Here is a 12,646-nt window from a genome sequence, read left to right as displayed (position 1 = left end):
TCAGGAAATTTAAACTGGAACCATGTCCAGGATGAGTGAGTGTGGGTGGCAGCAGGTGGGAGAGGGGTTTGGATTTAGGAAGTTGATCTTGGAGGCTGTGGAAATAGCCCAGATGACATGTAGTATGGCCTGAAAGGGGAAGATGGGGGTCAGAGAGAAGGGGGAACCACTGGGGGTATGGGTGGAGGAGAGAGAGAGAGAGAGAGAGAGAGAGAGAGAGAGAGAGAGAGAAGAGAGAGGAGAGAGAGAGAGAGAGAGGGGAGAGAGGAGAGAGAGAGAGAGAGAGAGAGAGAGAGAGAGAGAGAGAGAGAGAGAGGAGAGAGAGGAGAGAGAGAGAGAGAGAGAGAGAGAGAGAGAGAGAGAGAGAGAGAGAGACTGACTTAGCTGAACCAGATACAGAAATCTGGGTCAAGAGCTGGGGCAAAAATAGAAGAAAAGCCAGACAAGCACATTGTCCTGGGCTATGAATTTAAAATGTCAACAATTTCCTGAGTTGTGTTCTACCCACCCACAAATGCTAATACACGGTTCATCTTGACTCTGTATGCAGCTAAAGATGTTTTCTGGCTGCTGGGTGAATAGTTACCTTTGGATTAGAGACAGCATGTCCCAGTAGAGCTCTTGGAAATGAGTTGGCATGTGCTTGTCTTCCCCAGAACCTGCTGGCATGGCCGATCGTGGGGCCGATGAGCCATCCTCCAGGACAGGGAGTCCGGATGGAGAAAGTCGGGTCTCTGAGGACAGGTGGTCGCTCCATCAGAGGCTGGCCATCAGGGAGCTCATTGACACCGAGGTCTCCTACTTGCACATGCTCCAGCTCTGCGCCTTGGACATCAGGAGCCGCCTGAAGCAGGTACCTGGGTGGAGCCGCACACAGCCTGTCTTTGTAGGGGCAAAATGGGTCCTAGGTTCTCACATTGGCTCCTGGAACAGGCTTGATGGACGGAAAGTCATGGTGGATGTGAAGTCACCTGGATGTAAGCCCTGTACTTCCATTTATTGGCCATGTAACCTTCAGCCAGGCCTGGAGCCTTAGTGTGTTCATCTGCTGGATGGGGAGAGGGGTAATCACCTCAGGGATTAAGTGAGCTGATGGGTAAATTAGCCCTTTATCAAGCTTAGAGCAGATTGCTTAAACTGACCTACATTCTCATTGTCTCATTTGGGGGATGGTGGGAGGGAGAGGTTATTACTATGATAGCTTTCTATTTTACTACTCATTTTTATGTCTTTTTTCTCCCTGATTGAAGAAATGATACAAGCTTTCTCTATAAAACTTCAAGAATCCCCTAACATGTAAGCTCCTTGAGAACAAAGACCATTTAGTTCAATATATCCCAGTTCTTTTTTAAAAATATTTTTATTGATTTCAGAGAAGGAAGGGAGAGGGAAAAAGAGATAGAAACATCAATGATGAGAGAGAATCACTGATTGGCTGCCTCCTGCACCCCTGTACTGGGGATAGAGCCCGCAATGGGGCATGTGCCCTTGACCGGAATCAAATTTGGGATCCTTCAGTCCATAGGCCGATGCTCTATCCACTGAGCCAAACCAACTAGTGCAATATATTCCAGTTCTTGACATATATATAATGGGCTACAATTAGTGTTTCTTAAATGAATGAAATACTAAAGTAGGTAATGTAGAAGGTGAAAATTCTCTCATATTTTACTCTCCAGAAATTAAGATTTTTTTCTGTAGGCATTAAACAAACAAGAATAGATTGTTACTTATTTTAACAAAAATAAGAGCATACTCTAAGTATTTTTCTATAGTTCATTTTCCCACTTGGTCATGCATCCAGAACATCTCATCTCTTTCTACATATCTATCTCCTGTGTATGCCCTGCACATAAATACAGGATATCCCCCCAAAATGTATACATACTTTAATAGCTGAGAGTTCAACTTTTAAAATGAAATGTATTTTAATAAACAGTGCTTTTATAATTATTCAAAGTGTGTATAAATATTTTTGGGACACCCTATAGCTGTCCAGCATCCTTTTTTTTTTTTTAATCCTCGCCTAAGGATATTCTTTCCACTGATTTTCAGAGAGTAGAAGGAGAGAGGAGGGGGAGAGAAACATCGATGTGAGAGAGAGACAGACATTGATTGGTTGCCTCCCCGCATGTGCCCCCACTGGGAATTGAATCTGAGACTGTTTGGTCCGAGAGTCGATGCTCCAACCATTGAGCCAATTTGGCCAGGGCCCCGCATCCTTTTTAACAGTGTAATAGCCTAGTTAATAGTGTCTGGAGTTCAGAATACATCTCAAGGTCACGATGGAAGGTGTCATGTATATCAGAGCTGGAAAGAAATCCAACTTTCCACCCTTTTATGACAGATGGGGAAACTGAGGGAAGAAAAATGATAGTTGGCAGCAGACTTAGGGTAATACCCCAGCTTAGCTTTCCATTGTAGAATAATGGAAATAACCTAATTTATAAAATTTCAAAGTCCTTGCAAACATTCCACTGGGGCAATCTTCCCAAGAGTGATGGGCCCCTGGGGGCGTGAGTGTTCTGGACTGTTCCCCAAACAAGTCACGCCACGGACCTCCCAGCAACCTCCCACAGCTTCTTTGTTCCTCCCAGCTGCCACAGGGAGATCTGGATGTCTTGTTCTCAAACATCGATGACATCATCAAGGTGAACAGCAGATTTCTTCAGGATCTGCAGGGGACAGACGCCATGGAAGAGAAACAAGTGCAGCTAATTGGTAAGCAAAAGACAGGGCAGCTGTCAGCCTTAGATTCCTGTGGAGTTGTCTTCAGCGTGGGGTCATTACTGAACTGTGTCCAGAGTTCCAGGGAAATGCAGCTCAATGGGAGTCTGGGTTTGTGACCCTTGGAACCTAGCATGTCAGAGCTGGCAGGACCCTCCAATAATATCTAGTCCAACCCACCACTTTACAAAAGGGAGAGTGCAAGTACTTACCATGTAGTAGCCCTTTTCATTCTCATGACACCATTACTTATTGATGATTATTATCCCTATTTTACTAAAGAAAAACCCAAGGCTCAGAGAGGTTAACTAACTTTCCCTGGGCCACACAGCTTGACCAGGGAGAGTGAGGATTTGAACCCAGCTCTTTCAGACTCTAGAACCCTAGCTCTTGACCATCCTGCCTCCCTACTCTTCTTTTTCACTAATCCCAGCTACAGGTCGAGTACCCTTTGACACTGGGAGTAACTTCTTTGCTGCTGTTACTCCATTATAAGCTGTAACTGGAGAAAGACAAGAGGAGAGGAAATAAGTCTTTATTTTGGTGTCCTGGGCATTCCTGCTACTTTGGACAGTCCTGCTCTCTGAGAGTTTGTCTTCCTCTGTCCCTCAGTTACTGGCACGCCCCTGTCCCTGGCCATGCTGATAGGATACAGTTCCTTTGGCATCAGTCACATTGCTGTGGAAGCATCCACGTTGGGGAGAATGTGGGAGCTCCCTAGGTCTCATGGCTACACCCTTTTAGTGGAGATCTCTGGTAAAAAGGCTTCCTGGGAGCCTTCCCTAGATAGATCTCCCACCACTCTCCAAGGTTTTCCTGGCTTTGTCTTGGTTCATGGCACTCATCACTACCTGGCATATGTACAATATTTACTTATTGTCTGTCTTCTTCTAGAGCAGCGGTTCTCAACCTGTGGGTCGCGACCCCTTTGGGAGTCGAATGACCCTTTCACAGGGGTCGCCTAAGACCATCGGAAAACACATATATGATTACATATTGTTTTTGTGATTAATCACTATGTTTTAATTATATTCAATTTGTAACAATGAAAATTCATCCTGCATATCAGATATTTACATTACGATTCATAACAGTAGCAAAATTACAGTTATGAAGCAGCAACGAAAATAATTTTATGGTTGGGGGTCACCACAACATGAGGAACTGTATTAAAGGGTCGAGGCATTAGGAAGGTTGAGAACCACTGTTCTAGAATATAAGCCCCATGAGGCAGGGGTTTTGTTTCATTCGCAGAGCTTAGAATAGTTCTGGGCATATAGTCAATAAATAAGCAGTTAGTAAATATTTGGTGATTGAAATTTGTGTAAAATGCTTTACATGCATTATTTTATTTAATCCTCATTTAAAAAAAAAACACTTGGAGTTGAGTACTATTTTTAAATTAAAAAACATTCATTGATTTTAGAGAGAGGGTGTGTGTGGGGAGAGAAAGAAAGGGAGAGAGTGAGAGCGAGAGCGAGAGAGAGAGAGAGAAAGAGAAAATGAGAGAGAGGGAGAGAGAGAAACAGTGATTTGCCACTCCACTTATTCATGCATTCATTGGTTGATTCCTACATGTGCCCTGACTGGGATGGAACCCACAACCTTGGCGTATTAGGATGAGCTCTAACCAACTGAGTTACCCAGCCAGGGCATGAGTACTATTTCTATTCCAATCTATAGATGGGAAAATGGAGGCTTGCCCCAGGTTGCACAACTGGGGAAGGGTTGACTGGAAATCTGGCCCTAGTTCTCCCTGAGCCTGAAACCCATCCATGCCTGTCACTTCCTGGGCTGTGCTATAGCATGTTTGTGCTGCATAGCATGCTTACTGGGTTAGTGGTTGTACTTGGCACACACAGTCACTGTAAAGACATAACATGAACACATTTTGTCAACTGTAATGCACTGTACAAATATGAGCCTTATCAATACTATTGCTCTAACTATAGCTACCATGTATTAAGTACTCATAGTGCATTAGCCTGAGCTCTACATCATTCTGTCACCCAGTCCTTCTGGCAAAACGATGGGAGTAAAATGAAACAAATGGAAAGTCAGGAGGATGAGGTAACTTGCCCAAGGCGAGAAAGTGGATTAAGCCTGCAGTTGTCTTCCTCACTACCTCCCTGTCCCAAGCAAGGGGCCATACAGACATGCCTTTGTGAACTCCTTGTTGCTTTTCCACTGTCAGGTAACTTATTCCTGGAATTCCAAGAGGAATTGGAGCGAGTCTATAAGGTCTACTGTGCCAACTATGACCAGGCCTTGCTGCTGGTGGAGTCGTACCGAAGGGAGCCAGAGCTGCAGCGGGAGATCCAGGCCATCATTGAGGCAGTGGTGTGAGTAGAATGACCAGTGAGAATTTGCTCCTGGTGCATGGACCCCAAGGTCAGGGACCATTGAGGTCTCACCTCCATTTGGTGCTGCTCACACAGCTTCAGGAGTGTCGCAGCAAGGGCTATGCTAGGCTATGCTACAGAAACAAACAACTCCCAATTCTCAGTGGCTTCAGACCACAAAGGTTTATACCTTCCTTTTCCTCCTTGCAGGGTTACTTGGGGCTCTTTGCACTATGCTCACTCTGGGATCCAAGCTGACAATAGCCAATGGTCAGAATTTTGTCACTAATTGTGGCAAGATATCCATCACTTCTCATAATTCATGGGCCAGAACTATTCCCATGGTTTTATCCAACTACCAGGAGGTGAGCATGTGCTATCCTGCACATGTGTCTAGGAGTGGAGGAGCAGAGACATTTGGTGAACAGCTTTGATGACTAACATAGGAAGGGCAGTGAGGTTGGGGAACCACATGCTGTCAGCAACAGTGTTAGGAGGCAGGTGTGTAACACCTGGGGAGGCCTCTCTACAGATGGCTGAAGTTCTGCCCCATGGAAAAGGCTCAGAACTGCCCCGGGTGGCATCACAGCCAGAGCTGGCACCAGTGGGTGGAAGCTCCAGGTAGAGATATGTAGAGAACAAATTTTTAAATTAAAATTTTGAATGGGTAGCATAGTTACATGGTTCAAAAATCTTTAAAACATCCAATTTTATACAGTAAAAACGATCTTCCCAACCTTGCTCCTTTATCCGCTCAATTACAACTCCAATCCCCAAGGTTAAGGTAACCACTTAAAAATTCTAATGGATCTTTGCATACTTCCTTTATGCATATATAAGCAAATTCATATATGTGTGTGTATATATATATATATATATATATATATATATATATATATTTAATAGCTGCATAGAGTTCTTTTCCAGGGCAGGTTTATGGTTTATTTTATGGTTTATTTAACCAGTGTCCTATTGGTAGATATTTGGGCTGTTACCAAATTTTTACTGTCATAAATGTAGTTGCTGAATAACTTCTACCTTGCTCACCTGAGTTGATATTTATGTGGGTAGATTACTAGAGTAGGACTGATGGAACAAAGGGTTTGTACATTTCACGTACTGCCAAACTGCTATCCAAAGAGATATCACCAATTGATACTCCAACCAAGAGGGTCTGTTTCCTCCCATTCCTCTAGTTCTGGGTATTATCTTGTCATTTTCGTTGCCTATCTGAAAGGCAGCATACAAATTTTTCTCCCAATTACCTTAGAAAGGCCGTACAGGTAAGAGGTTGCTGTTACTCTGCAGTGACAGGGTTACTTGATAATTGCGGAGAAGAGATCTGATCTTCTCTTTGAAGACCCCCTGCCTCTGACTCGTGAGGTGACAGTTGTCCCCATGAGCAGTTGGCCCTTTCCTGTGGAAAGTAAGCCCAGAGGACAGATTTTGCCAAAATCTGGCAATTGCTTCCCCCTCCCGTGCCCATGGTCAGCCAAGCACTAGGAAACCTTTGGTGAGAGCAGATGGTCGACGTAGGTGTGTCCTGAAGGTTTGATCCTAGCCCTGCCTGCCCATTCCCTGCAGGGGGTGGAGGGGTTCTCACCTGCTCTGCCTATTTTTAGCCTCATGGCTGATCTTTGCTGGCCATTTAGTCTGGAGCTTTTTCCTTAGGAAAAAGAGCAAGAGGCTAGGATCTCATAGAGAGGGGGGCCGGAGAGTGGTCATGAGCAGCACTCATGTGAGTCTTCATGGAGGAGGTGTGCTTGCACATTGAAGTTTGGAACCTTCTTGGGTTTCTCGAAAGCCAGGACTGAGGGCTACGGGTCATGGTCAAGGAAGGACTGTTGGAGATAATCTAGATGTCCCAGTCGTGAACTAGGGCTCTAGAAGGGACCTTGACACTATTAGTTCCTGTGCTTTATTTTTTACTTTTTTGATGACAAATGTCAAACATATAGAAAGATAGAAGAATGTAATGAACACTCACACATCCACTACCTGAAATGAACCAGTGTTAATCTTTTGCTGTTTACTTCATCTATTTTTACACTAAACTATTTAAAGGAAAATACAGATGTTATGACTTTTTCCCTTACATACTAAATACTTCAAATGCATCTCTAAACATTAAGCTCCCATAATTTTGAAAGCTTTTCTTTTGTGAAGTAGCAGAACCATTTTATTAAATGAAATATCATGTGGATGCCCAATATAGAGAGTTGTGCTTGGGACATATCCAAGTGAGATATTAAATAGGCCATGGGCGTCTGGAACTCCGGACAGAAGTAGAAAATGAAGATCTGAGTTTTGGATGTGTTTAAAGCCATAGGACTAAATGAAGTCAGTAAGAGAGTGGGTGAAGAGGGAGGAGAGGAGGCCCCAGAGCACCCAGCATTGGAGAGAGGCCAGCAGAATTGGCCAAGAGAGCAGTCTGTGGAGTAGGAGACAGACAGAGGGAGTCTCTGAGGCCAAATAAAGAGAGTGTTTCGGTAAAGGGGGAGCGGTCTTCTGTGTTTGCTGTTGGGTGAATGAATAAGCTGAGGGCATAAAACTGATCATTGGGTTTGGTACAAATGGGGAGCCAAGGTCCATAAAAGGGGTAAAATGAGAACTAGCAGCTTCCATCTAACTTCTAGACCTCACACATTACAGATGAGGAAACTGAGAGCCACAGAAGGAGGTGACTTGCCTGAGATCACTCAGTGAGTTCAATGACAGGCCCCTGATGCCCCCAAGGGTGGCCTTTTCCTACCTAATACCAGCCTTCTCCCTCAGGCCACAAGCTGGACCCTCGGGCCTCAGTTTCTTACTGGTCATCCCTCTGCAGAGGATTACCAAGTACCCACTGCTGCTGCAGAAAATTCTGGAGAACACACTTCCCGATGCCAGTGCCTATTCTGTCCTCCAGAGGGCAACCTCTGCCCTCCAGGACGTGAACACCAACATCAATGAGTACAAGAGGCGCAAGGAAGTGGGTAAGGACTTGGGTAATTTAGAGGATACATCAGTGAGCATACTTCCAGTTATAAAAAGCTCATATCAGATTGGCTTCACCAATGAAGGGCAGGTAGTAGCTCATGTAACCACAAGTCCAGAGGTAGGTGGCCTCTGGGTAGGGTTTGATCAGGTTGCTGGGTCAGTTTCCCTATAATTCTCTTGTCTCTGTTCTTTACTGTGTGTCACCTTCATCTTCAGATAGCCTCCCTCATAGTACTACATGGCTGTTGCTATTCCAAGATACACATCTGCATACCACACCCCCCAAGATAAGACAGGGCCTTTTTCCTCTTAGCCATAAAAATTAAACTGGAGCTTCACTCTGATAGGACCCACTTGGGTCATGTGCTCACCCTGAACCAATCACTATGGTTAGGGGAATGCCATGAGCTGATTGGCTTAGTTCTTTGAACCAATCACTGTCACGAGGGGGATGGGATTATATGGGTTGGTTTATAGCACTTAGCCCCCACCCCTTGAACTAAAGTGGGAGCAGTTCCATCCAAACCACATGGCTGCTATACTGTGGAGGAGAAATGATGGCGGGGGGGGGGGGGGGGGGGGGGAGGAGGGCGGGAAGACAAAGGGCTGTGTATATACCTAGGCAGGGAAGGGTGATAAGTGGGGATCCTGCCTCTCAGATTGTTAAAACAGAAAGGTTTGGGGGGAAAAATAAAGCAATGTCCCAAGGAGAGAGAAACTCATTTGCACAACTGAGACAGTATAATAACGATAATTTAGCTAATGTTTATTACTAAGAGCTAACTAGGACGTGCTTTTCATTTACTATCTTGTTTGAGCCTCTGAGGCTGGCACTGCCAATCCTATTTCACAGTTGGGTAAACTGGAAGCGTTAGTCATTTGCTCCAGGTCACAGAGCTGATAAGGGACAGAGCCAGGTTTAAAACTCAGGCTTGGGGTCAGGCAATCAGTAGGAAGTTCTGAGCCCAGTTTGGCCCGGCTAACAGTGACTGAGGGACCTCAGGCAAATCACCTCTCACTTGGGTTCTTTAGAAAGTAGATCAGGACCTATCATCTTAGGTGATCCTCCCAGCAATCTCACGAGCTGGCTGGCCTCATTTACAGATGAGGAAACTGAGACCTGAGAGGGGCGACTTATCCAAGTCAAGCAGGCTGTTCAGCCGGGGCTCACACCTCGGAGTGAGGGCTCAGCCCTGTGCCTGTGCTCCCTGACTCACCACCTCTCTCTTGGGGGTGACCCTGACGTTGAGAAGAGGGCCCGGTCAGGTGCCTAGCCAGCTGTGCTGGATGCTGGCTCTCCTGGGTCAGCTTCTGTCCCCACGCCCTCCCTCTCTGTCGGTGCAGCTTCCAAGTACACCAAAGTGGAGCAGCTCACCCTCCGGGAGCGGCTGGCCCGCATCAACACGCACACCCTCTCCAAGAAGACCACCCGGCTGAGCCAGCTGCTGAAGCAGGAGGCGGGTCTCGTGTTGAGGGTGAGCATGGGCAGGAGGAAGGGTCACATCTCAAGGGACAAGCAAGACTGTGCAGGGGTGGGCCAGGGTGCTTAGACTGCCTTCGGAGATGAGGAGGCGGAGGCTCAGGGAGGGAAGTGGTTCCCAGCAGTGATAGCGGGCACAGGCGGAGTTGGCATCCCACTGGATTCTGTGGAGCCTGGGGAGGGCTTTCTCCATTGCACCTTGTACCACTTTCTCTCTGGGACCTCTTTACACAGATAGCAGAGCTAATCTCTGAGTCTGGGCACGGACCCAGCTTTGCTTGATGGCTACCAATAGCAGCTCAGGCTGATTAAGTACTTACTGTGAACCAGGCACTACTTGGTCCACACAATGAAGTTGGTGTTCCTATTCCTCTCCCCCACCCCCCGCCCCCATTTTGCAGATGAGAGGCTCAGAGAGGGTAAAACACTTGCCCAAGGTCACACAGCTTGGAAACAGAGGAACCAGGACTCATATGCTTGTGTATTTGATTCTGTGGTCTGAATACAAAACCACTAAGTTGCACTCCCTGCCTCTAATTGTCCCACTCAGCTTTGGGGCAGATCTGGGGAAAGGTGGTCCCCAGTGAAGACTTGGGGATGCAGGTATATGGTGCACACTGCCCCCTTGAGGATTTTCATGGCTCTCACAAGAATAACTTGACTCTCAGACAGAAGACAAGGAATTTGATGACTTAGAAGAGAGGTTCCACTGGGTGTCGCTGTGTGTGACTGAGCTGAAGAACAATGTGGCAGCTTACCTGGACAATCTGGAGGTGAGGATCCTGCGGTTCATAGTGGGTGGGGCTGGGTTGGGCTCCCTGGGCAGAAGGCGTGCAGGGCCCATCCGACAAGCTGGCAAAGGTACCAGCTGCAGGAACCTAACGGAAGAGGTCTTCCCGGGCTGCAGGCCAGAAGAGGGCCCCGGGGCAGGCCATAGGACAGGGGCAGCTTCTGAGCCCATTGAGCTCTCAGGGGTTGGGGTTCCAACTGGGCAGGATAAAAATTCACTGGGGTCAGAATCCTCAGAAGAACCCTGTCAGACTGGCACCCAGAGCAGGGGCGGCAAACTCGGGTGCTTAAAGGGGCCAAGTAGGTAACATTACTGAGTGAAGTGTCCATGTATATAAAGCCTAATGTCTGTTTATGAGACCTTTTTGGTAATTAAATCAACATGTAATAATATTTGGAATTTGAATGACTTGAATGAATGAATAAAATCTAAAGGGGCAGTTATTACTTGACTCGGGGGAGTGGTTGCTGTGGGCCCTGGTCAGCCAGTTCTGATTTTAAGGGGGAAAAAAGAAAACTGGAAATTCAGACTTTTAGGTGAAATCTCACAATGTGCCCACAGGAACAGCTAATGAAAAGAAAATTTAAGTGTTATTCAGGCCCAAGGAAATATATTTCTATAAACTGAATTCAGCCTACAGGAACAGCAGCTTGCATTCCCATCCAGCATGTTGTTTTCCTTGTGCCAAAATTCTTGTCATCGATGCTGACTCATTCCATCTACTGTGTCCCTCTTACGTGGCTTTGTTCTCAGGATGTCCATTTGCGCAAACCCAGCTTTGGTCACACGATAATGGGCTATTTAGATAATGGGACTTGGGGTGGCATTACCGGAAGTACGTACAAGGAGGGGGGTGGTCGTTTCAGACTCCTCTGTGGACACATCTCCCCGCTTGTTCCTGCTTCATTCTGGCCCCCCAGTGGAAGGATTTGAGCAGCACAGGGAGAAGGAAGGGAAAACACTCAGGGCCGTGAGGGAGAGAAGGCAGAGGCACAGGAGAGACGCATCTGGTTTTGTCGAGGAGGGTCATGTTTGGAGGCTTTCGGGCTGCATTTTCCTAGAGGCAGGACTTACGGGACAGATCCAGGGTGACATGGAATCCCACAGGGACAGAGTGGTTCCCTTTGTTCATCCTGAGCCCAGGAAAAGCCTCTTTGGCTGGCAGGCTGCTAACATGGCAGAAGCAGTCTTGGGCTGGGAGCCTTCAGCAGGCAATGGCATCCAGGCAGAACTTCATAATTTTGTTTTCACAGCAATTGATCTTCCATGACTATTTATGGCAGTTATTACTGGCTTTCCCTTTATGGTAGTGTCATAAGGTATTTGTTTTTTTAAATGCATTGTTTTAAGTAGGAATGCTTAGTTGATTTAAAGAAAAGTGTTAATAGAACACATGGAATATAGACATGGCAAAAAAAAGCCAGGCAAGGCCATCCTAAGGGAGGAATGCAGATGTGTGAATTTGGGAAGCGCTGGAATAGGGAGAAAGATGTCAGTTTAGTCTATTTTTTTAAATATATTTTTATTGATTTCAGGGAGGAAGAGAGAAGGAAAGTGAGAAAGAAACATCAATGATGAGAGAGAATCATTGATCAGCTGCCTCCTGCATGCCCCCTACTGGGGATCAATCCTGCAACCCGGACATGTGCCCTGACTGGTAATTGAACTGTGACCTCCTGGTTCATAGGCCGACGCTCAACCACTGAGCCACGCCAGCTGGGCTCAGCTTAGACAGTGGTTGGCAAACTGCGGCTCGGCAAACCGCGGCTCACGAGCCACATGCGACTCTTTGGCCCCTTGAGTGTGACTCTTCCACAAAATACTGGCTCTTCCACAAAATACCGACTTCTGCGCATGGGCCACGAAGTTTCAATCGCACTTTACGTGCGTGCCCACACGTGGTATTTTGTGGAAGAGCCACACTCAAGGGGCCAAAGAGCCACATGTGGCTCGTGAGCCATGGTTTGCCGACCATGGAAGGAGGAACTGTCTAATCCACCAAGGTGTCCAAGGACAGAATGGGATGTGCTTCCTTGTCACAGAGGATGTGCAGGCGCCTGGACAGCCTCTTCAGGGGTCTGCTGCAGGGGATGCTGGTGTGAGATGTCCATGACGGGCCATGACTTTCTGTCTCTCATTTGTCCTGGTCCAGGCTTTCCTCCGCTTCCGGCCGCAGCAATATGACCTGGACATGCCCGCGGGGCCTGTGGGGCAGTACTGCAACCTGGCAAGAGACCTTCAGCTCCAGGCCTTCCCTGAGTTTGTGAGTGGAATTTCTCCCTTCCTCTTTCTTTTTTGGGCAGATGACAGGACCTATAAGGATAATAT

At 46.8% G+C, this 12,646-nt stretch overlaps 1 protein-coding gene across 1 annotated transcript in view; it reads left to right on the top strand.

The window, feature by feature from the left end:
• Nucleotides 1–12,646, top strand: part of ARHGEF37 (Rho guanine nucleotide exchange factor 37) — a 33,955-nt gene that overhangs the window by 9,761 nt on the left and 11,548 nt on the right. The window contains exons 2-8 of the mRNA XM_036313396.1: nucleotides 657–853; nucleotides 2,598–2,721; nucleotides 4,922–5,069; nucleotides 7,845–8,044; nucleotides 9,393–9,523; nucleotides 10,197–10,301; nucleotides 12,471–12,581. Of these exons, the coding sequence (XP_036169289.1) occupies nucleotides 668–853; nucleotides 2,598–2,721; nucleotides 4,922–5,069; nucleotides 7,845–8,044; nucleotides 9,393–9,523; nucleotides 10,197–10,301; nucleotides 12,471–12,581 (1,005 nt within the window). The 5' untranslated portion in view covers nucleotides 657–667. The remainder of the gene's footprint in view (nucleotides 1–656; nucleotides 854–2,597; nucleotides 2,722–4,921; nucleotides 5,070–7,844; nucleotides 8,045–9,392; nucleotides 9,524–10,196; nucleotides 10,302–12,470; nucleotides 12,582–12,646) is intronic.

The sequence above is a fragment of the Myotis myotis genome, unplaced genomic scaffold (assembly GCF_014108235.1).
Source record: "Myotis myotis isolate mMyoMyo1 unplaced genomic scaffold, mMyoMyo1.p scaffold_m19_p_6, whole genome shotgun sequence".
Classification (NCBI taxonomy): Eukaryota; Metazoa; Chordata; class Mammalia; order Chiroptera; family Vespertilionidae; genus Myotis; species Myotis myotis.
This window is presented reverse-complemented; position numbering and strand designations above follow the sequence as displayed.